Source organism: Myxine glutinosa, chromosome 8 (genome assembly GCF_964187855.1).
Source record: "Myxine glutinosa chromosome 8, kmMyxGlut1.1, whole genome shotgun sequence".
Taxonomy (NCBI): domain Eukaryota; kingdom Metazoa; phylum Chordata; class Myxini; order Myxiniformes; family Myxinidae; genus Myxine; species Myxine glutinosa.
The window spans coordinates 161,580,788-161,607,107 of record NC_136268.1 but is presented as its reverse complement, the minus strand read 5'-3'; the positions used below and the strand labels follow the sequence as shown (position 1 = coordinate 161,607,107).

Here is a 26,320-nt window from a genome sequence, read left to right as displayed (position 1 = left end):
GGGTGAGGTGGAGAGAGGGCAGTGGAGGGCGAGTGAGGAAGAGTTTTTTATAAAGATAGCAACCCCACCTCCAGGACGAGGCTCAGGTCTATCATACCGGAGGAGGGAGTAACCTGGGAGAGATACCAAGGCATCAGAGACATCATGAAGGAGGAAAGTTTCTGTTAAGCAGATCACATCTGGTTTGTCAGAAGCAACCTGTATGGAGAGGTCAGTCAAGTTTGAGCGAAGGCCCCGTTTGTTTGAGGTCCATACCGTTAATGAAGAGGAAGGGGGAGCATCGGGTCCAGAACAGGGGGGGGGAGGGGTAGGGTAAGATGTGGAAGAGGAGGAAGAGGTAGGGAGAGCTGTTGAAGGTGTGTCAGAGATTTCAGAGATTTCAGAATAGCTTGGAGAAAGGGAAGAATGGGGTGGACAAAAGGTTTGATGGAGATTGGGTGAGGCACAGTGAGGTGTTATTTGAGGAGGGGGAAGAGCGAGGCAGAAGGTTGGGGGAGATGAAGGTGAAAGTTGGAAGGGGGAAGAAGCAGGGAGGATGCTTTGAGGAGGAGGGGTGAGAGGGGAGTGTAGGAGGGGAGGAGCGAGGGAGAGTCTCGGAGGGGAGGGGTGTGGGGGGAGTTTAGGAGGGAGGGGAGGGAAGGGGCAAGGGGGGAGATTTGAAAGGGATGGGTGATGGGGAGGATTTGGAGGGGAGGGGTGAGATTGGATTTTGAAAAGTTTACGATTCATGGGAAACGAACATTTTTTGCAAAATGAGTTTGAGACCTTCGAGTCAAAAATACGTTTGAGGATTTGTTATTACAATTATTGAGAATTTTGAGAATTTATTTTTCAGTTATTATTATTATCAGTGAGCTTCCATGAACAGTGTGTTTGGCACATTAATCAAGGGCTCCGTTTAAATCTCTCTCAATGTCGACCAAGTGAAAGCCGTTCATTCACATGTGGTGTTGGGTTGGGATTGTGAACGTGCATTGCAGTTCATATATCGGTCGTTCTGCTTTATCTCATGTGGAAAAACGAGGGTTTAAACGGAAAATGGAAATTTACAGTCATCGACCTCATGTTCAAAATGTTAAAGGAATTTTTTCAAGGACTGGCCATACAAGTAGGCCCTATGTATATGATCATATTTACCAAACCATAACACATTAACGTAACTAAGATATCTACATATTGCACATGTAAAAATACGGGTAATACCCCAAGGTGCTCACCTGGTAGAATACAGCAGCATACTACACCGACTAAAGGTATTTTAAACCAATTTCAATGGTTGCTAGGAGACGGGGCATCATGTAGAATCATACTAATATGACTCATAAGACTTTACACAAACAAACAAACAAAAAATACTTATTTTGAGGGTCAACTCCCCCCACACCAGCCCCCTCACCCCACCCCATATACCTCCTGAATCCCCAATTTTATAACGCCTTGAACAAACTTTGGTCTATCATGGGTGATGAAGGTTGTGGTCAAGTTTCATTGAACTCATGTATGTCGTTTCAGATGAAAGAGCAAATCCCTACTTCGCGAGGCAAACACCTCCCCCCTCCCCCATACACCCCGTTCCGGGTCCTGTTTTTTAATGGCGTGAACAAACATTGGTCTATCACGGGTGTTGAAGGTTGTGGTCAAGTTTCACCAGAATTGCGTGCGTAGTTTCTGAGAAGAAAGCAAATACCCACTCTGGGGTCAACCCCTCCCCGAGACCGCCTTAGTTGGTCTTGTGCATTATTGTCTGTTTGTGTGTCAATTGCCTACAGGTCACAATTTTAAACCTTAAGGAAGAAGAAGATCAAGGAAGAAGACTGTTGATTTTGAGGTCAAAAGGTCAACATAGGTCAAAAGTCACCAACATTGTCAAATTGTTTAAATCCTCAATTTTCAACCTATTGACTTGAAATTTGAAAAAGGATTTGCATATCAGATCACTGAATTCAACCACCAATTATTTGAGGTCAACTTTGGCCAAAAGGTCAACATAGGCCAAAGGTCAACAACTTATTTCCGGGATCTCACCAAGTATCATGCAATGAACGACGTATTTCTTGTTATTACCATTTGCCTTCCATATTATACACACATCATCATTCCCCTTCCCTCATGTCACTCTCTACCCAACCACGCTCGCCCCCCCTCCCCCTCCCCCCCCCCCCCCCAATACTTACCCAAATTCCCACCTCCACCTCTTCAATTCCCTCATGTCACTCTCTACCCAACCACGCTTCCCCCCCCTCCCCCTCCCCCCCCAATACTTATCCAAATTCCCACCTCCACCTCTTCAATTCCCTCATGTCACTCTCTACCCAACCACGCTTCCCCCCCTCCCCCTCCCCCCCCCCCCAATACTTACCCAAATTCCCACCTCCACCTCTTCAATTCCCTCGTCACTCTCTACCCAACCACGCTTCCCCCCCTCCCCCTCCCCCTCCCCCCCCCCAATACTTACCCAAATTCCCACCTCCACCTCTTCAATTCCCTCGTCACTCTCTACCCAACCACGCTTCCCCCCCTCCCCCTCCCCCTCCCCCCCCCAATACTTACCCAAATTCCCACCTCCACCTCTTCAATTCCCTCGTCACTCTCTACCCAACCACGCTTCCCCCCCTCCCCCTCCCCCTCCCCCCCCCCCAATACTTACCCAAATTCCCACCTCCACCTCTTCAATTTTCTGTACAATATACCTTTGCTGCCCCCAACATATTCATGCCAAGCCCATGAGTGCACACGACAGCCATATGCCGGTTGATATTGCATTAGAATCGATCATGTATTTCAGTTGTACAGTTGATATGCATCACGGACTCGGCCATTTAGAGATGAGTTATACTGTGATTCTTAGCTGCCCCGCCCCGCCCCCCCCCCCCCACTCACTCCCCCCCCCCCCCCCACTCACTCCCCCCCCCCCCCCCCAAGTCGAAGTGCATGGTGTGTATGGAATGAGAGAGAATGAAAAACTGCCATGGCATCCATCACCCTCTCTTCCATTCCAAATTGCTTCTTGATTATATCCAAAGACTCATTCGATTGCACTCTTCCCTCCAACTCTTCAACCAAACGTTTCATGATCATCTTTCGCCATTCCGCATCCATCTTTATTTGCAATCCCTTCTACCTCCAGTTAACCTAAAAACCTCAACCTTCTTACTTTCAGTTTCCTGTCTTTCCCATCTCTATCTCTGTCCATGCTGCTCCCTCTCTCCACAACCCCCTCACCATATATCCACCCCCCCCACACTCTCTACCACTCCTCTCCCTCTCCACAACCTCTGTCCTCACCCCTCTCCCACTCTCCACCATCCCCACACTCTCAATCATCCATCCCCACACTCTCAACCATCCATCCATCCCCACACTCTCAATCATCCATCCCCACACTCTCAACCATCCATCCATCCCCACACTCTCAATCATCCATCCCCACACTCTCAACCATCCATCCATCCATCCATCCCCACACTCTCAACCATCCATCCATCCATCCCCACACTCTCAACCATCCATCCCCACACTCTCAACCATCCATCCCCACACTCTCAACCATCCATCCCCACACTCTCAACCATCCATCCATCCCCACACTCTCAACCATCCATCCATCCCCACACTCTCAACCATCCATCCCCACACTCTCAACCATCCATCCCCACACTCTCCACCACGTCGCCCCTCATTCTCTTTCCTCCATTCCTGGTGTTATTAGCTCATTCCTTTGCTTGTTAAATCAACCTGTGGCCGTGCAGTCGCTGCGCTGCCTTTTTACATCGTCACCCCAGTCTCCCACGAGCCTCAACTTTGTATACAAAATAGGAATGTCCATTCACATATAGTTTGGTTCTAATCTGTACACATTTGGGTTCCCATTTCCCAATAATGGTACCCAGCAAGATGGACATAAAGTTGTACTCGCTTTCTCCACAACGGATCAATGCATTTTCATGAATTTTAAAACAGAAATTCAACATGACCTGTTCATTAATTACACCAAGTTAACATTTGTTCATCACCACAGTAGTCCATCAGAAGTGGTTCTTTGTAATAAAATTCATCAAACCGAGTGCTCCTTTCACACAAGTCAACAGCACCGTATTATGAATGGGAAGGATTGTTGTTAAAAATCAAACATTTACAAATCAGACTGCTCGGTTTTTGTTTTTGTTTGTAAAAAAAAGTTTTTTTGTTTTTTTTCGAAAAAAAAAGTTTTTTTTTTTCCTTTCTTCTTTTTTTTTTTTTTTTTTTTTTTCCTCTCTTCTTATTTCCGTAGACGACATTGTAGATTGCACTTCAAATTAAAAAGCAAGAATTGCTATACACAGACTACAATTCAAGTAGTTACATGATGTTAATGAGGCATATACATTATACAAGATACCGACTCAACATCAAGATCAAGTGAAGCTGTATAACAAATAAATAAGTAAATTACTCAGAAGTTTAACAAAGCCCAGTTTGATTGGTTATCGGAATTGTTCAGAGGCAGTCATGGTTTAGGAAAGCGTGAGGTCAAGTTCCGCTAACCTGGTCTGAGTGACGATCGGAAAACATTTACAATCGTGATATTTTATGGAAGAAAGCATGAACACAGGAGATTGTGCTCGATAAAGAACGAATGTGTAAAATTCATTAAAATCGGGGTCTCTGATCTGTCAAATGGCAATTTTGGGGAGACTTGCGGTAATCTACTAGTTTTGAAAATGAAAGACACGAACAATACATTCAACTCGGTGCACGTGATGATCTAAACAAATGAGCACTCGAAGCGCGCAGAAAGTTCTTCTTTTACTTTAATGAATCTTTGTGTGAAGGAATTTCAAAACAAACCCTTGTTTGATTTGGGATTACCATCACAAGAATGTTAAAACTTGGTAAATATCACTCATCGGCATTTTAAATACCAGATCAGTGCAAGCATTATATTTCACACTAAACTACAGTAATGGACGAGGTTACACCCTTTCATCATTACTGTAACCTTGAAGGTATGGGGGTACAGCCAAACTAAAGTCTACCAATCCCCAATACCCACCCCTTCTCTTAAACCTCCGCACCAGATGCAAATCAAAAAGCACAAACATCAAATAAAACAATACCTAGTCTAACAATGGCGTAACCGGCCTGGTTCGATACTTCATTTGAAGAGGATCGTATGACCCGGTTGGGGATACCTGTTACCAGTTAGCAAATTATGTATTAAATATTGTTCAATAAATTCCACATTCCTGTGCCTCCGTCAGTCGAACGTCAGGCATCGACAGCAGGTTCGTGAATGACTTGGACAAAAAATGTACCCAGACTCAATGTTGCTAAATCCAGTCAATGGTGAAACTGCAAATGGGGAATCCGCGGATGTCACGGATGGAAACCCTTACGTCATTTCCTCATTCTGCTTTAAACTCAATATCTCTACATTTTCATTCCAAACAGCGTCATTCATCATTCCAATCACAAATTAATATTAAATTATTAATAAATCAAAATATAATGTTAAATCACGATTGCGTTGAGATATTATCAAACCAGCGAACCGTCGTCATCTGTTCACTTCTGGATTCGGGAGCAAGGTCCGTGTCGATCACATTTCAAAATCATAATTGTATTGAGGAATTTCTGAAACCTCCTCCCTACCTTACAACACCCGCTGGGACCCCAAAACGTTCCACAAAGGGTTATTATATTTCCTTTTAGTAAAATATGCAACTGTAATGGTTGCAAAATGCTATCCCCCATCATGTGACCAGATCCTCAGCTCTGATTGGTGGACGTTTGTGAGGGACAGACATACATTGGACAGACCAACACTTTTCAGGACAGCATTGCCCTAGGCCCTAGGGGCTATGCCACACAAACATGGAAGTAACATGTAAGCTGCACTAATGGGTGAGGCCTTCATTTTCAAATTTGGATCACCACAACTACAACCGGTTGTTTTTGTGCTTAATCCATTTACTCGGCCCAATGCCAATCCTCTGCTACAAAACATTCATAACTTGCTGCTGTTGCCTCATATGTTCAGAGGTGGGAGGCATTGAGAGAGAAGCTCCTAAATGAGGGGGAATACAACACTTGAACAAGATTACAGAATAAACCGTCCGATATGACCAGGTTCGTGGCAATAAAAACAATAAACATCATCAGAATAATAGAAGATCTTGAAATTCTTCCAAACGAGCTTTACAATGCTGCGTCTTGACTAAAAACACGACACCAAAAAGACAACACAATCTGGAATATTGCAAAGTCACAGCAGCAAAGACAAATTGGACAAATAGGTGACTACATCTCCCAAAGGTAAGGCAGGTATGGCCGAAAATCATCATCAGCAAAAAGGAGGGCACAGGTTTAAATAGCTGAGATGTACAATCAAGAGTTTTCAAAAACATTCTCAAGAACCTTCTCTGCATCAGCTTCTTCATGTACGATGCCCTATGTAGAGCGTTGGTGCTCCTGAAGCACTTACTAGTTGCAATCCTAGACAGGTCACCACTCCAACTCAGGAAATCAGATTAAGAATTTGGAATTTGTTCATGGTGCTTGCGATAGCTCGCCTACTCTTCGAAGGACACATTCTGGATCTTCAACGTCCACCAACTAATGCGACGCCAGTTCAACATCCATCTGAGGGACGGCACACACCTCGTCTGTAAAAGACCAGGATGACAGTTTAGAGCCGAGTCGGATTTCAAAGCCCAGGATAGATGGGCTAGAGGCGAGTCGGCTATCCTGCCAGCCCGCATCAGCTTCAGTACACAAAAATAAAACAGCCTTGCTATATATATTTTTGACCTGGCAACAATGTCTGATGGCGAAATAACTTGGGGCAAAGGTGGAACATACTTTTCTCGATTCGCAAGTTTGGTCTTACAAACAAAAACACCACAAAGCGAGCACAACATTGTTTGGGGTCAAATCCTTAAATGGAACATATCTCACTGGATCTGCTACAACTTGGACCCAAGTCCAAGTCCAAGGTCAAACAAATCTCATTACACTTCCACGGTAATAAAACGTTTCCTTCCACAAAATAAAAGAACAGCCTACAATCCATGCAATGATTGTACAAGTCAAATAATATAGATGGAAAAAAGACATGGGCTTGTATTCAGCAATCTGTGGGAAACACAAATCAAAAGTAAGGAAAAGCTAATTGCTAATAAAACATCCCACAATAGGATAAAGCGTGAACTAATAGATGATAACATTAAGAAAAATTAGGGAAAGAAGGATCGAAAGAATAGTCTCAATCGTAAATTTACTCGAAAACCCTGACCTAGTTTAGGTAGGCCTTTCTCTAATGTTAGGGTCAAACAAAACCCAAACCAGGAGGCCACTGACAGTCAATCAATAACATGAGAGACAATGCAAAGCTCACGACAAAAAATATTTGTGATCTCTTCACCCTTTTCCTTGTGTTGGACAAGCGACCAACAATATATATACAGTCACGTGAAAAAGTAAGTACACCCCATGTAAAGTTTTGACTTTTTCAACATATTTCAACATACAGCTATTTGATCTTCATTTCAACAATATTGATAGATAAAGGTGATATCATATAACAAATATCATGAAACATTTACATTTTGTAGTCCATTGTATAATTTAAATAAACATAAATGCAAATTTCACATGTGGAAAAAGTAAGTACACCCTTGCTCCAATAGGTGGTATTGCCCCCTTTGGCAGAAACAACCTCAAGTAGGCGTTTCTTATAACTGTCTACCAGTCTCTGACATCGACTGGGAGATATTTTTGCCCACTCCTCCATGCAGAATTCTTTCAGCTGTGCGATGTTTGAGGGCTTTCTTGCATACACAACAACAACAACAACAACAACATGCATTTTAAGGCCATTTTCCCTACGAGAGCAGGGGTTAGCCTTGCGGTCCCCATGACAATCTTCTCCATTTTGCCCTATTTTCTGCATCTCTCCTTGTTAACCCCCTTGCCCACATTTCTTCTTCCACCATCTTTAGCCAAGTCTTTCTCGGTCTTCCCCGTCCTCTACTTCCTTCCACATTCATTTCCATCACTCTTCTCAACCAGTCACTTTCATCCTTCCTCAACACATGACCAAACCATCTCAACCTGTTCCTCTTCACAGCATCAATCACAGGCTCTATTCCCATCATCTTTCGCAATTCATCATTTGTCTTCCTCTCTCTCAACGATACTCCGCACATCCGTCGAACCATTCACATTTCCACCCTTTCCAGCCTTTGTTGCTGCTCTACGTTCATTACCCATGTCTCGCTCCCATAAATCATAACACTTCTCACACATGCAGCATACACCTTTCCCTTCAGCTTCAACGACACTCCCCTCATCATCAGCACGCCACTCAGGTCCCGAAACGTCTTCCATGCACATCTCACTCGAGCAACCGTTGCCGAGTCTGATCCACCTTCTCCATTCAGCATGTCTCCGAGGTAGCAAAATGTTTTCACACTTGCATACACAGCTCGTTTCAAATCCCCCCACAACATCTCGATGGGATTTAGATCCGGGCTTTGACTTGGCCATTCCAGAACCCTCCATTTCTTTCTTTTCAGCCATTCCTTGGTGGACTTACTGGTATGTTTAGGGTCATTGTCATGTTGCAAGGTCCACCTTCGGTTGAGCTTCAACTTTCTGACAGATGGCCTTACATTATCCTCAAGCACCCTCTGGGACAATGAAGAATTCATAGTGGATTCTATGATGGTGAGCTGCCCAGGCCCTGATGCAGCAAAGCTGCCCCAAACCATATTTCCACCACCATGCTTTACAGTTGGTATCAGGTTCTTGTGGTCAAATGCTGTCTTTGGTTTTCACCAAACATGTCTTCTGGTACTGTGGCCAAATAGCTCTACCTTTGACTCATCTGACCAGTGCACATTGTTCCAGAAGTGCTGGTCTTTGCCAAGGTGTTCATTGACAAACTTTAGTCTTGCCCTGATGTTCTTTCTGGACAGCAAAGGTTTCCTCCTGGCACACCTCCCATGTAGATCAAATTTGTGCAGCCTCTTTCTAATGGTAGATTCGTGCACTTTGACATCAACAGTGGCAAGAGCTACCTGTGGGTCCCATGACATTCTGGGGTTCTTAGAGACTTCTTTCAGCATCTTGCGGTCTGCTCTCGGGCTGAACTTTGCTCGGGCGGCCTGGCCTGAACAAGTTGGCAGTTGTTTGGAATCTTCTCCATTTTTTTTTTTTTTTTTTTGTATACTGAATCGAGGCTCGTGAAAGAGCTGACATTTACTTCACAAACAAATCAACCAGACAAACAAAATATATAAAAAGAGGGAGCGGAAGACAAGAGAAGGGGAAGCACACAAACACTTGAGGGCACACAACATTTAAGAGCAGGGAGATGTGTGGGAGGGAGTGTGATCGTGGCGTGTGATTGTGGGCGTGTGATCGCGTGTGTGTGTGTGTGATTGTGTGTGTGCGTGTGATTGTGTTTGTGATTGCATGTGTGATTGTGTGTGTGTTTGAGTGTGTGTGTGATTGTGTGTGTGTGTTTGAGTGTGTGTGTGATTGTGTGTGTGTGTTTGAGTGTTTGTGATTGTGCATGTGTGATTGTGTGTGTGTTTGAGTGTGTGTGATTGTGTTTGAGTGTGCGTGTGATTGTGTGTTTGAGTGTGTGTGTGACTGTGTGTTTGAGTGTGTGTGTGATTGTGGTTCTTTGTTCACGTGACTTTGTTCATTTCAATTGGTTCATTAGTCCCCCATGCTTCATGTGCAGAATACGCTTTGCAGTGGAGGGTGATTCCGTGCTCCTCTCAGCTCCAGGTCATTAGAAGATTAAATGATCTGATTCGTCTGAAAGTTGTTGATCTCTAATTGTGACCTGTTTATAATTCCACAGCTATACTGGAATACCAGAACTGGAAGTGGGTCAAAGCTTTGATTTTGTTCATTGAAGAGAGGAATGACTTCAGAATTAGTCTTATTCTGTGAAGGTTCTCTTTGCTGATTATTCACATGTGATTTTTGGTGACGATGTAAACTTGATGATGAAGCAAAGGCCTTGGAGCACACGGAACACTTGTAGGGCTTCTCACCGGTATGTATTATTTGATGTTGCAATAAATTTGATGAAGAAACAAAGGCCTTGGAGCATACCGAACAATTGTAGGGCTTCTCACCGGTATGTGATTTTTGGTGACGATGTAAATTTGATGAAGAAGCAAAGGCCTTGGCGCATTGTGAACACTCGTCGGGCTTCTCACCGGTATGTGATTTTTGGTGACGATGTAAATATGATGAAGAAGCAAAGGCCTTGGAGCATACGGAACAAATGTAGGGCTTCTCACCGGTATGTGATTTTTGGTGAAGATGTAAATGTGATGAAGAAGCAAAGGCCTTGAAGCATAAGGAACACTTGTAGGGCTTCTCACCAGTATGTGATTTTTGGTGGCGATGTAAGTGTGATGAAGAAGCAAAGGCCTTGAAGCATAAGGAACACTTGTAGGGCTTCTCACCGGAATGCATTCTTTGATGTTGCAATAAATATGATGAAGAAGCAAAGGCCTTGGAGCATACGGAACACTTGTCGGGCTTCTCACCGGAATGTGATTTTTGGTGACGATGTAAATGTGACGAAGAAGCAAAGGCCTTGGAGCATACAGAACAATTGTAGGGCTTCTCACCGGTATGTAATTTTTGGTGACGATGTAAATTTGATGAAGAAGCAAAGGCCTTGGCGCATTGTGAACACTCGTCGGGCTTCTCACCGGTATGTGATTTTTGGTGACGATGTAAATATGATGAAGAAGCAAAGGCCTTGGAGCATACGGAACAAATGTAGGGCTTCTCACCGGTATGTGATTTTTGGTGAAGATGTAAATGTGATGAAGAAGCAAAGGCCTTGAAGCATAAGGAACACTTGTAGGGCTTCTCACCAGTATGTGATTTTTGGTGGCGATGTAAGTGTGATGAAGAAGCAAAGGCCTTGAAGCATAAGGAACACTTGTAGGGCTTCTCACCGGAATGCATTCTTTGATGTTGCAATAAATATGATGAAGAAGCAAAGGCCTTGGAGCATACGGAACACTTGTCGGGCTTCTCACCGGAATGTGATTTTTGGTGACGATGTAAATGTGACGAAGAAGCAAAGGCCTTGGAGCATACAGAACAATTGTAGGGCTTCTCACCGGTATGTAATTTTTGGTGACGATGCAAATGTGATGAAGAAGCAAATGTCTTGGAGCATACAGAACAATTGTAGGGCTTCTCACCGGTATGTAATTTTTGGTGACGATGCAAATGTGATGAAGAAGCAAATGTCTTGAAGCATACGGAACAATTGTAGGGCTTCTCACCGGTATGTAATTTTTGGTGACGATGTAAATGTGATGAAGAAGCAAAGGCCTTGGCGCATTGTGAACACTTGTAGGGCTTCTCACCGGTATGTAATTTTTGGTGACGATGTAAATATGATGAAGAAGCAAAGGCCTTGGAGCATTCGGAACAATTGTATGGCTTCTCATCGGAATGTAATTTTTTGTGACGATGTAAATTTGATGAAGAAGCAAAGGCCTTGGAGCAAACGGAACACTTGTTGGGCTTCTCATCGGAATGTACTCTTTGATGTTCCAATGAATTTGATGAAGCAGCAAAGGCCTTGCAGCATTGTGACCACTTGTAGGGCTTCTGAATGAACACTTCTCTGTCCACAAATGAGGAACATTTGTCACAAGAAAACGTTTCCATTTGTTTCTCGTCAATTGGAAGAAGATTCCCGAATTCCTCCATCATCAATTGGAAGAAGATTCCCGAATTCCTCCATCATCAATTGGAAGAAGATTCCCGAATTCCTCCATCATCAATTGGAAGAAGATTCCCGAATCCGAAATTACCGTTAAATTCGCGCTCAAGATCAAGATGGACGTGTTCTCTCCCACATGGATCGCCGGGGCCGAGGCGACTGCAGCAACCTGAACAGAACGTACCTGTGATTGAACGGTAACTGATAAACACCTTCGGCAAATGTTCACTTGATTTTTTAACTTATTTCAAAGAACGCGCTTGAAATATACGAAATGAAAACAACGGATTTCTCGCGTTAATTCAATTCCGTCACTTAAAGCGATTCCGCTCAAAAAAAAACTTGTAGATGCTGTCGATGTAGATTTCTTGTAGACACTTGGAGATGATCTTCCGGACAGTCCAATGATTGATTTCAAATTGTTTAGAGATCTTTTTAAATCCCTTCCCAGACTCATAGGCATCTATAACCTTCTTTCTGAAGGCCCCAGATAGCTCTTTTGATCGAGGCATGGTGATGCCGCCCACTTCAACAACAAAGAGCAAACCAAACTAAATGTCTGAGGTTTAAATAAGACAGGTTCCTCGAAGATCCTTTCTAATGATGTTCTAATCATTTGCACCTGAGCTGGTGCACCTGAATGTAATTTTAGGTATTTCAAGTAGTGATAAATGTAGGGGTGTACTTACTTTTTCCACATAGTCCGGCAGCTAAGCTAAATATAGCATAACAATTGTGCATTTTGTGAGGAAAGCACCAAATTTGGCACACTAGTAGACTATCATATTATGAAAAGATCTGGATATTGGGCCATCTCAGATTCAGAGATTTGATTTTTGCAAGATTTGCAGATTTTGCAGATTTGCAAGCTGAGATTGCAACGCCAGGGACGGCCGACTCCTTCCTGCGAGCTGCCCACGTCACCCGCACAAGAAGAGCTCATCAAATCACTGCAGCGGCAATGCACATCCTGCAACACCGTGCGTATGAACGCCACTGTATGACATATGCTGATGATGCAGAAGACCTGCCTGAGTTCGAAGACTGGTGTCACCAGAGAGGAGAAGACATTCCCAACTTTCAGTACTGGGCAACTGTGCTGGAACTAGAGATGTTGGTACTGGTCTACGTGCGTTCTCTGCGGCAGGCTTCATTCACGATGTACCTTGATGCCCTGACGGAACTGGTCCCATGGTTCCATGCCTTACACCACACACACTATGCCAGGTGGGTCCCTGTTCACCTGAGGGACATGGTGGCACTCCCAATGAAGCACCAAGATGTAGCCAGAGAATTCAGGGCTGGCAACTTCACTGTACAGAAGACGAAGAAGGTGTTCTCTTCGATCCTAATTGACCAGGCGCATGAACAGAATAACGCCTGCATCAAAGGAGATGGTGGAGCAGTCGGCCTCACTGACAACCCAAGTGCCCTGCGGCGTTGGATGATTGCCGGGCCAGAAGTTTCCAGGGCCATAGAAGAGTTCCAAGATGGCCATCAACACTGGTGGAGGCGAGAGGACACACGTCATCACGACCAGACACCAAGTGTGCAGACCTCTTTCGCCAAGGATGTCCGCGCCATTGTCAGCGTCATAGAAGAGCTTGGCAACCCCTTTGAGGAAGAGAGCATGGATCTGGTTGTCCTTGACACAAAGGAAATTGCAGGTCCTGCTGCAGTTGAGACCATCAGGAATGTGAAGAAGATTGGCCAAGAGCAGTTCCAGGCTTTCACCAGAGAATGCCTGGTGGAAAGGACCAAGCCAATTGATGATGCAATTCGTCGGAACAAGCTGAAGGTGTCATTTTGGAAAATGGCTGCCACAGCCACCAGGGGCTGAATTTGAGATGGCCCAATATCCAAATCTGTTCATAATAAGATAGTCTACTAGTGTGCCAAATTTGGTGCTTTCCTCACAAAATGCACAATTGTTATGCTAAGTTGCCCCACTAACATGCGAAATTTGCATTTATGTTTATTTAAATTTTACAATGGACTACAAAATGTAAATGTTTCATGATATTTGTAATATTATATCACCTTTATTTATCAATATTGTTGAAATGAAGATCAAACAGGTGTATGTTCAAATATGTTGAAAAACTCAAAACTTTACATGGGGTGTACTTACTTGTTCACGTGACTGTGTGTGTGTGTGTGTATAATGTATATATTTTATATATATATATATATATACACACACCAGCAGGAAAAAAACAAAAGCAGAAATTGAATGGAAATAAAAAGATCACAGATCCTGGAAAAGGCACAGAATGGCAGAGAGGCCTTTCCGGGGTTTGGAGTGGGGGTTGTGGGGGTAGGTATGGAGGAGGATTGAGTGAAGAGGTAAAAAAAAGAAGAGGATATCTCTACCTGTTAACATTGCTGTTACCTCTCTGGTTGGATGTCCACACCGTGTATACATGACCAATATCAGCAACGTAAAGTAAATGTCAGGTTGAGACCTGCACGGTCTATAGTTGGTGTGGCATGACAAATTGCCAACCTAAATAAAGCAGCAAATTCTGGCAATAAATCCCCAGTAACACCCAAGTCTAAAATGAGGTAGAAGCCTTTTCTCTCTACAAGTGTGTTCATGCAATGGAGCGATTTTTTTTTTTAAATTGAAGAACCCTAAATAATTGCCATACACTAAAAACTATATCTGTTAGGAACCAGATATATATTTGTAAATGAAGCCAAATGTTACAGAAGATGGAATCAACCAAGGATGATGCTGCGAGTCACACTTCACAATACATCATGAACACACTTGGGCTACTCTTTGGTGACCGCGTAGTGTCCAAGTCTTTATGGCCACCTCGATCCCCAGAATTTACGTCGCCGCCAAATTTATTTTTGTGGGGATATTTGAAGGATATAGTGTATGCTACAAATCCAGACACTTTTAGTGAATTAAAATCAATAATTAGTCACACAAACAGCAATTTTCTCCATGAAATGCTACACTGTGTCAGAGAGAATGCTGCAAAGAATGCATTTGTGTCTCCAACATGGTGGTGGACACTTTCAGCACTTTACTTCATTGAAGGTAAGTGGATCATGTCACATCTTTCTGTAACATTAGGCTACACACCAATAATACTCATACATACATTTAACAGTGTATTTATTTTACCAATAATACTCAAACATACATTTAACGGTGTATTTATTTTACCAATAATACTCAAACATACATTTAACAGTGTATTTATTTTACCAATAATACTCAAACATACATTTAACGGTGTATTTATTTTACCAATAATACTCATACATACATTTAACGGTGTATTTATTTTACCAATAATACTCATACATACATTTAACGGTGTATTTATTTTACCAATAATACTCAAACATACATTTAACAGTGTATTTATTTTACCAATAATACTCAAACATACATTTAACGGTGTATTTATTTTACCAATAATACTCATACATACATTTAACGGTGTATTTATTTTACCAATAATACTCATACATACATTTAACGGTGTATTTATTTTACCAATAATACTCATACATACATTTAACGGTGTATTTATTTTACCAATAATACTCAAACATACATTTAACAGTGTATTTATTTTACCAATAATACTCATACATACATTTAACGGTGTATTTATTTTACCAATAATACTCATACATACATTTAACGGTGTATTTATTTTACCAATAATACTCAAACATACATTTAACAGTGTATTTATTTTACCAATAATACTCAAACATACATTTAACGGTGTATTTATTTTACCAATAATACTCATACATACATTTAACAGTGTATTTATTTTACCAATAATACTCAAACATACATTTAACGGTGTATTTATTTTACCAATAATACTCATACATACATTTAACGGTGTATTTATTTTACCAATAATACTCAAACATACATTTAACAGTGTATTTATTTTACCAATAATACTCAAACATACATTTAACGGTGTATTTATTTTACCAATAATACTCAAACATACATTTAACAGTGTATTTATTTTACCAATAATACTCATACATACATTTAACAGTGTATTTATTTTACCAATAATACTCATACATACATTTAACAGTGTATTTATTTTACCAATAATACTCATACATACATTTAACGGTGTATTTATTTTCCCTGCTAGAGCGGGGGTTAGCCTTGCGGTCCCGATGACAATCTTCTCCATTTTACCCTATTTTCGGCATCTCCCCTCATTAACCCCCTTGACCACATTTCTTCTTCCACCATCTTTAGCCAAGTATTTCTTGGTCTTCCCCATCCTCTACTTCCTTCTACATTAATTTCCATCACTCTTCTCAACCAGTCACTTTCATCCTTCAACACTTGACCAAACCATCTCAACCTGTTTCTATTCACAGCATCAATCACAGGCTCCATTCCCATCATCTTTCGCAATTCATCATTTGTCTTCCTCTCTCTCAACGACACTCAACACATCCACCGAACCATTCGCATTTCCACCCTTTCCCGCCTTCGTTGCTGCTCTACGTTCATTACCCATGTCTCGCTCCCATAAATCATAACACTTCTCACACATGCAGCATACACCTTTCCCTTCAGCTTCAGCGACACTCTCCTCCTCATCAGCATGCAACTCAGTTCCCGAAACTTCTTCCATGCACATCTCACTCGAGCAACCGTTGCCGAGTCTGATCCACCTTCTCCATGCAGCATGTCTCCGAGGTAGCAAAATGTTTTCACACGTTCCAGCTTCACTCGGTCTCCAAGATCCAACTCAACATTTCCTCCATCTGCAGCTCCCTCTGTGCACACCTTACACTTGAATGTAGCTGCCACACTGGTTAATGACCCTCTCAGACCACTACATTTTTGATGAACCCACTTAGCGCACATTGTACATTGAATGGAATTCACTCCGACACCCTTCCTGCACACAGCACACGGCCACTTCCCAGTTCTTTCCACCTCACCACATGCTTTACCACTTGCCATCACCTTCGTCTTTCCGATATTCAGCTTCAGACATTTTGCCTCCAAACATTCCTTCTACTTGTTCATCTTCTCCTTCAGTCCATCCATACTTTCCGCAATCAACACCAGATCATCTGCATACAACAACTCCCACGGTAAACCCTTCTTTATATTCTGAGCCAGCACCTCCATCACAGCTACAAATAGTCGTGGATTTGGTACTGACCCCTGATGCACTCCCACCTTCACCTCAAACGCACCACTGTTCCTGTCCATAGAGATGTGCAGTGTGCACTCTCTCTCGAACATTGCCATCACTACTCTAATCAACCATTCCTCCACTCCTAACTTCCTCAATGCCCATGTCACTACTTCGCGTGGAACCCTATTGAATGCTTTCGCCAAATCAACAAACCCAAGAAACAACTACTTCCTCTTCTCCATGTACTTCTCCTGCAACTGCCTTACAATAAAAAGCGCGTCTGTCGTTCCTCTTCCTGGCATAGATCGAAAAGGAATTTCGTCGAACTTCACCTTCTTCTTTATCCTCCTCTCCAACACCCTTTCCAATACCTTCATTCCATGCTCCAATAAATTCATCGCTCGATACGAGCCACAGTCCAGAGGGTCACCTTTCCCCTTGCATAGAGGGACGAGGGTACTCAGTTCCCAATCCACTGGAATGCGGCCTTCTTTCACCACCATATTACAGATCTCTGTCATTCTCTTCACACCCCAACTTCCCGCTGCCTTCAACATATCTCCCACAACTCCCGTCAGCCCTCCCGCTTTTCTACTCTTCATTGCTTTTATCGCTTCCTCAACTTCCTTCTCAGTTATCTTCTCTGCCGGTCCTAAAACTGGGTTACTCTCTATGTTGCCGTCCCATTCATTCTCTGTTTTCAACAGCATTTCCATATATCTTTTCCATCTTCCTTTAATTCCATCTGGGTCCACAACGATTTGTCCCACTTCATCCTTCAAGCAACTCACCCCCATCACATCACACCTCTCTTTCGCTATCTGCTTTGCAATCCTGAATTTAACTCATACAATTAACAGTGGATTAATTTTACCAATAATACTCATACAATTAACAGTGTTTATTTTTATTTTTTATTTTTTTTGTATACAAGATCGAGGCTCGTGAAAGAGCTAACATTAATCACACAAAAAGTCAAACCGGCACATAAAACATATAATAAGGGGAGCGGTAGACAAGATGGGGAGAGAGGGGGAAGGACACAAACACAACATTTGAGAGCAGGGACATGAAGAGAACTGTGGGAGGGAGAGGGCTTGGGGGAGTTGGGAGAGGTATAAAACATATGGACACTGCAAGGACTTCCAGAAAAGAAGTTGGAATTTCAAAAAAGTGGATCTGGGGTGAATTAGTGGGGGTAGAAAAGATCAAGGTTTTGAATGGGGGAAGATAAGAGATGGTGGTGAGCAGCTGTTTTAAAGACCTGGAGGGAAGAGTGGGATTGAAGAGAGTGGGGGAGTTTGTTCCAGAGGCAGGAGAAAAGGGGAATGAAAGAGTGAAGGTGAGCAGTGAGCCTGAGTTTCGGGGTTTTGAGAAAGGGGTCACGAGTACAAAAAGGTTGGGAACCACTGCTCTATGGGGATACTGAGTGACACGTGGATCATTAACCGAGTACCCCACACCCCCTCATGGGTCCCTCCAAGGGGATACTGAGTGACACGTGGACCATTAACCGAGCACCCCACACCCCCTCATGGGTCCCTCCAAGGGGATACTGAGTGAAACGTGGACCATTAACCGAGTACCTCCCCTCATAGGTCCCTCCAAGGGGATACTGAGTGACACGTGGACCATTAACCGAGTACCTCCCCTCATAGGTCCCTCCAAGAGGATACTGAGCGACACGTGGACAATCTCGTGTGCACTATTCCAATTTACCACAACCTTTCATAATCTGACTTATAAATCAAAATCCTGCGAAAGGAGACCCTGATCCAAAACCATGGTCTTTACTTCCGCCGTTAATCCACCCAAAACCCACCTCCTTTCTTTCCTGAAAGTCCATGTTGTGTCCATCTTGTTTATCCTGTGCACCATGCCCCAGTCCTCTGTATTCTACAGATCTCCTGATCTCTGCTGTTGTTGTGCTTCCCTCTCTCAACCCTCGTGTCTCCTGCTCCCTTTGTTATATGTTGTGTATGTGTATATATTATATATATATGTGTGTGTGTGTGTGTGTGTGTGTGTGTGTGTGTGTGTGTGTGTGTGTGTGTGTGTGTGTGTGTGTGTGTGTGTGTGTGTGTGTGTGTGTGTGGGGGGGGGGCACTGCAGGAAGTAGTATATTGGAAACTGGAGGAAACTGACAGGAAGAGGTCTGGCAGAGCCAAAGCCACAACAGAATCAGAAGACAAGTTTTAAGACAATATGTATGTGTGTATATGTGTGTATATGTGTATATGTATATTGTATATGTAAGTGTGTATGTATAAGTGTGTATGTATAAGTGTATATGTATATGTATATGTATATGTGTATGTACAGCCACGTGAAAAAGTAAGTACACCCCATGTAAAGTTGACTTTTTCAACATATTTCAACATACAGCTATTTGATCTTAATTTCAACAATATTGATAGATAAAGGTGATATAATATAACAAATATCATGAAACATTTACATTTTGTAGTCCATTGTATAATTTAAATAAACATAAATGCAAATTTCGCATGTGGAAAAAGTAAGTACACCCCGACATTTATCACAACTTCAAATACCTAAAATTAGAATCAGGTGCACCAGCTCAGGTGCAAATGATTAGAACATCGTTGGAGAGGATCTTGGAGGAACCTGGCTTATTTAAACCTCAGACATTTAGTTTGGTTTGCTCTTTGTTGTTGAAGTGTGCGGCGTCACCATGCCTAGATCAAAAGAGCTCTCTGAGGCCTTCAGAAAGAAGGTTATAGATGCCTGCGAGTCTGGGAAGGGATTTAAAAAGATCTCCAAACAATTTGAAATCAATCATTCGACTGTACGGAAGATCATCTACAAGTGGAGAAGATTCCAAACAACTGCCAACTTGTTCAGGCCAGGCCGCCCCAGCAAGTTCAGCCCGAGACCAGACCGCAAGATGCTGAAAGAAGTCTCGAAGAACCCCAGAATGTCATCACGGGACCTACAGGTAGCTCTTGCCACTGTTGATGTCAAAGTGCACGAGTACCATTAGAAAGGGGCTGCACGAATTTGATCTACATGGGAGGTGTGCCAGGAGGAAACGTTTGCTGTCCAGAAAGAACATCAGGGCAAGACTAAAGTTTGCCAATGAACACCTAGGCAAAGACCAGCACTTCTGGAACAATGTGCTCTGGACAGATGAGTCAAAGGTAGAGCTGTTTGGCCACAGAACCAGACGACATGTTTGGTGAAAACCAAAGACAGCATTTGACCACAAGAACCTGACACCAATTGTAAAGCATGGTGGTGGAAATATTATGGTCTGGGGCAGCTTTGCTGCATCAGGGCCTGGGCAGCTTACCATCATAGAATCCACGATGAATTCTTCATTGTACCAGAGGGTGCTTCAGGATAATGTGAGGCCATCTGTCAGAAAGTTGAAGCTCAACCGAAGGTGGACCTTGCAACCTGACAATGACCCTAAACATACCAGTAAATCCACCAAGGAATGGCTGAAAAGAAAGTAATGGAGGGTTCTGGAATGGCCAAGTCAAAGCCCGGATCTAAATCCCATCGAGATGTTGTGGGGGGATTTGAAACGAGCTGTGCATGCAAGAAACCCCTTAAACATCGCACAGCTGAAAGAATTCTGCATGGAGGAGTGGGAAAAAAATTCTCCCAGTCGATGTCAGAGACTGGTAGACAGTTATAAGAAACGCCTACTTGAGGTTGTTTCTGCCAAAGGGGGCAATACCACCTATTAGAGCCAAGGGTGTACTTACTTTTTCCATATGTGAAATTTGCATTTATGTTTATTTAAATTATACAATGGACTACAAAATGTAAATGTTTCATGATATTTGTTGTATTATATCACCTTCATGTATCAATATTGTTGAAATTAAGATCAAATAGCTGTATGTTGAAATATGTTGAAAAAGTCAAAACTTTACATGGGGTGTACTTACTTTTTCATATGACTGTATATACGTATATGTATGTATATGTATGTGTGTGTGTGTGTATATATATGTGTGTGTATATACAGACTTGGCATGTGTGTGTATGTATATACAGACTTGGCATTTAATGTGAAATATTTTTTTGTGGGGGTGAACTTACTTTTCAAGATGACTTAGAACCAAAAGTTCATTGGAATTATGTTGAAATTACTCTAGATTTTGTTAATGTGACCTTTAAAAGAAACAAAAACCACATTTGACATTTCGAAGCAAGTAAATTGATCCTTGAAAGTGATGTAAACTGATATGGAACTCAATTCACGGACAGTACTGTGTTAAACCTATGTGCGTTTTCCAGAAGTATCTCTTTATTTTGCACATTAGCCAAAAATTTTTTTTAACAAAAACAAAAGTTAAATTGCGACTGGGATTACGGACAGTAAAATTAGTTCAGTACTTCGTGTAACCCCCACGAGCATTCAGGAGAGCACGTACACATTGAGGCATGCTGTTCACGAGATTTGCCAAAGTTTGGACAGGAATCGCTTGCCATGCAGTTACAATAGCCTGCTGCAATTCACGCACAGAGGCAGGCTGCTGGTCCAAGTTGTCGATTTGACGCGTTAATTCTGCCCACAAGTTCTCTATCGGATTCATATCCGGGGACATGGCAGGCCACTCCATATGCTCTACACCACGGTCAGCAAGAAAGTGTTGGATCATGCGAGCATGATGAGGCCGTGCATTGTCATCTTGGAAGACAAAGTTTCCTCGATAGGCTGCACGAACAAATGGAAGCAATGTTTCTTTCAGAATGGCCCTGTGCTTGAACTGGTTCAGGTTTCCATTCAGAACAACCAGGTCAGTTGTGCCCCCTGCATGAAAAGCAGCCGAAACGGTCACCCCACCACCTCCAGCATGGACTCTTGGCACTATACAATCTTCGTTGTAGGCTTCATGCACTTGTCTGCGCGAAAAAACCTAGACTCGTCACTGAAGATCACGTGATTCCAGTGTCCTGGCTGCCATTGACGGTGCTCTCTGGCCCACTGCAATCGACGCTGGCGGTGTTGTCTGGTCAGACGTGGCTTTCTCAGGGGACGCCTGGCACGATAGCCTGCTTGAACCAGTCGTTGGTTGACTAGCCTTCTGGATACAGGCACAATTGTCAGTTGCTGCCACTCAGCCCGAAGCCGATTAGCTGACTTGGTACGGCCATTGCGGACTAACCGGTGCAGCTGGCGATCATCCCTCCTTGTGGTTCTGCGGGGACGTCCTGACCTCGGTATTGGAGTAGGGACACCCCTCTGAGCATTTCGTTTCAGGATCTTTGACACCTGACCTTGAGTGATGCCATACTGCCGAGCAATAGCACGCTGTTTCATGCCGGAATTTCGTAAAGCCACCACTAAATGACAAACAGCATTGTCGAGTTGACGGACCATCTCCAGGGGAAGCGGCAATAACTTTTGTAGACGTGCAGCAGTTGTTTTCCACTAATACAGAACGCAACAACCCTTATATACCCGATTGTGAAGCCAATCGTCAAATGTACCTGTCCGTACATTTTGTCACGCCACCTGTGATATAATCCTGTTATTGACTTCTTGCTGGGACAGACAATCAGTGACATGGTTCTTTTAACAAAGAAATCACCAAAGCGTAAAAGAAACTCACCAGATTGATATACCGAGTTCAGAAAGTAAACCCAAGTCAAGAAAAAAAATATATTCCATATTAAATGCCAAGTCTGTATACGTGTGTATGTGTGTGTGTATATATATATATATATATATATATATATATGTGTGTGTGTGTGTGTGTGTGTGTGTGTGTGTGTGTGTGTGTGTGTGTGTGTGTGTGTGTGTGTGTGTGTGTGTGTGTGTGTGTGTATATTTTTATATATTAGCTCTTATACGAGCCTCGACATAGTATCCAATATAAATTAATAAACCAATAAACCATATATATATATGCACTGGATGAGAATGTTCCCTCAACTATGGAGGAATTCCGATGACATCATCATGGAAATGGGGACACTGAGGTTTAAAACATTCAATGAATCCAGACAGGTAAGCGAAACGCGACCCGGGCGGGCGGGATCCATTGATTTAAAAGGTGTGCACAAAGGTACGCACATTCACTGGTATACTTGGTGAGAGATATTTAATATGAACTAGAAACTCAGTCAGTCCACACATTCATAAAGTATAAACATCTTTGTACAATAATTATAACAATAATAATAATTCTTATTATTATTATTAATATTATTATTGTAATAATAAACAGAGTGCTCGTTTGTGATCGCCCACAGGTGTAACACATTCACCTGCTGGGTAACATTGTCCGTACCGGTACTGCAGTACTACCGTGATGTAGAACGTACTGACGTACTGTACAGCGTACTGTTATACTACCGTGATGTAGATGTAGTACTAACGTACTGTACAGCGTACTGTAATACTACCGTGATGTAGGTGTAGTACTAACGTATACGTACTGTACAGCGTACTGTAATACTACCGTGATGACTGATGTAGATATAGTACTAACGTACTGTACAGCGTACTGTAATACTACCGTGATGTAGGTGTAGATGTAGTACTAACGTACTGTACAGCGTACTGTAATACTACCGTGATGTCGGTGTAGATGTAGTACTAACGTACTGTACAGCGTACTGTAATACTACCGTGATGACTGATGTAGATGTAGTACTAACGTACTGTACAGCGTACTGTTATACTACCGTGATGTAGATGTAGATGTAGTACTAACGTACTGTACAGCGTACTGTTATACTACCGTGATGTAGATGTAGATGTAGTACTAACGTACTGTACAGCGTACTGTTATACTACCGTGATGACTGATGTAGATGTAGTACTAACGTACTGTACAGCGTACTGTTATACTACCGTGATGTAGATGTAGTACTAACGTACTGTACAGCGTACTGTAATACTACCGTGATGACTGATGTAGATGTAGTACTAACGTACTGTACAGCGTACTGTTATACTACCGTGATGTAGATGTAGTACTAACGTACTGTACAGCATACTGTAATACTACCGTGATGACTGATGTAGATGTAGTACTAACGTACTGTACAGCGTACTGTTATACTACCGTGATGTAGATGTAGATGTAGTACTAACGTACTGTACAGCGTACTGTTATACTACCGTGATGTAGATGTAGATGTAGTACTAACGTACTGTACAGCGTACTGTTATACTACCGTGATGACTGATGTAGATGTAGTACTAACGTACTGTACAGCGTACTGTTATACTACCGTGATGTAGATGTAGTACTAACGTACTGTACAGCGTACTGTAATACTACCGTGATGACTGATGTAGATGTAGTACTAACGTACTGTACAGCGTACTGTTATACTACCGTGATGTAGATGTAGTACTAACGTACTGTACAGCGTACTGTTATACTACCGTGATGTAGGTGTAGTACTAACGTACTGTACAGCGTACTGTTATACTTCCGTGATGTAGATGTAGATGTAGTACTAACGTACTGTACAGCGTACTGTAATACTACCGTGATGTAGGTGTAGTACTAACGTACTGTACAGCGTACTGTTATACTACCGTGATGACTGTTGTAGATGTAGTACTAACGTACTGTACAGCGTACTGTTATACTACCGTGATGACTGATGTAGATGTAGTACTAACGTACTGTACAGCGTACTGTAATACTACCGTGATGTAGATGTAGTACTAACGTACTGTACAGCGTACTGTAATACTACCGTGATGTAAGTGTAGTACTAACGTACTGTACAGCGTACTGTAATACTACCGTGATGTAGGTGTAGTACTAACGTACTGTACAGCGTACTGTAATACTACCGTGATGACTGATGTAGATGTAGTACTAACGTACTTTACAGCGTACTGTTATACTACCGTGATGTAGATGTAGAACTAACGTACTGTACAGCGTACTGTAATACTACCGTGATGTAGGTGTAGTACTAACGTACTGTACAGCGTACTGTAATACTACCGTGATGTAGGTGTAGTACTAACGTACTGTACAGCGTACTGTAATACTACCGTGATGTAGGTGTAGTACTAACGTACTGTACAGCGTAGTTATACTACCGTGATGTAGATGTAGATGTAGTACTAACGTACTGTACAGCGTACTGTTATACTACCGTGATGTAGATGTAGATGTAGTACTAACGTACTGTACAGCGTACTGTAATACTACCGTGATGACTGATGTAGTACTAACGTACTGTACAGCGTACTGTTATACTACCGTGATGTAGATGTAGATGTAGTACTAACGTACTGTACAGCGTACGGTAATACTACCGTGATGTAGAACTAACGTACTGTACAGCGTACTGTAATACTACCGTGATGTAGATGTAGATGTAGTACTAACGTACTGTACAGCGTACTGTAATACTACCGTGATGTAGATGTAGATGTAGTACTAACGTACTGTACAGCGTACTGTAATACTACCGTGATGTAGATGTAGATGTAGTACTAACGTACTGTACAGCGTACTGTAATACTACCACGATACTAATGTGCGACAGCAGGAGCACGGTTTCGGACCCGGATGCGGACAAACGAGCGTGGACTCGGACTCGGACCCGGATGCGGATGCGGACACACGAGCGCGGACTCGGACGCGGACAAACGAGCGTGGACTCGGACTCGGACCCGGATGCGGACACACGAGCGCGGACTCGGACCCGGATGCGGACACACGAGCGCGGACTCGGACCCGGATGCGGACACACGAGCGCGGTCCGACCAAGCGAACCGAGCCGACGAGTTCACAAGGTGAACGACTGGTGTACGTACCGGTACCTTGCCCGCGGTTGTCTGGGTGAACAACTCCCAGCACCTGCAGCAAGGATCAAGGTAAAGGAAGGTTCGCTGAGCGCAATCGGTAAATGAAGGACGACATATCACCTGGAATGGATTCCCGACACGTCTCCGCCATGACACGTCGTAGGTACACAAGCTTCGGTACGCAGACAGGTATTAATGGTGGAATCACTTCTGACACACCGACACAGTCGCCCTCACTTGTAGTCGTACCTCCTCGCATGCAACAGCAGGTGGCGCCGGACAGGAGGCGGTGACCACATCGTGGAAAACCGCTACCTGGCGACGGAGGCTACCTGTGCTTTGTGTCTCGACACAATTAAGGAAACCCAATGTCACGTGGCCCACAAAGGCTGTATGTCATGACGTCATGATCACATGAATGTAATCGATGAGTTGATCAACGTGTATTCGATGGGGATTCGGAAGTGGTGGCGAGGAGGGTGGGAGGGAGGGGTAATGACGTCACCTGGGTGTGTATGTAAATAAAATACTGTACATACATTAAAAAATGAATAAACAATTATCATTATTAATTATTTTGTGGTGTGGAAATGGGGCGAACACAGGTGTATGGTGATCAATGAACACAGAACA

The 26,320-nt window shown here is 42.9% G+C and overlaps 2 protein-coding genes across 5 annotated transcripts in view; both read right to left on the bottom strand.

The window, feature by feature from the left end:
* LOC137433060 (uncharacterized) overlaps positions 1-25,948 on the bottom strand; it is a 214,014-nt gene extending 188,066 nt beyond the window's left edge. For 2 of the 4 annotated variants that reach the window (XM_068125487.2, XM_078783908.1), the window contains exon 1: positions 25,808-25,922. The gene's annotated coding sequence lies outside the window, so the exon portion shown is untranslated. Of the gene's footprint in view, positions 1-25,696 lie in introns of all 4 variants that reach the window. The other 2 variants (XM_068125489.2, XM_068125486.2) reach the window with 2 other exon arrangements.
* LOC137433229 (uncharacterized) lies at positions 9,790-11,742 on the bottom strand. Its single transcript, XM_068125676.2, has one exon. The coding sequence runs from the start codon at positions 11,740-11,742 to the stop codon at positions 9,790-9,792; it is 1,953 nt and encodes a 650-aa protein (XP_067981777.2).
* Positions 25,949-26,320: the final 372 nt, after the last annotated feature.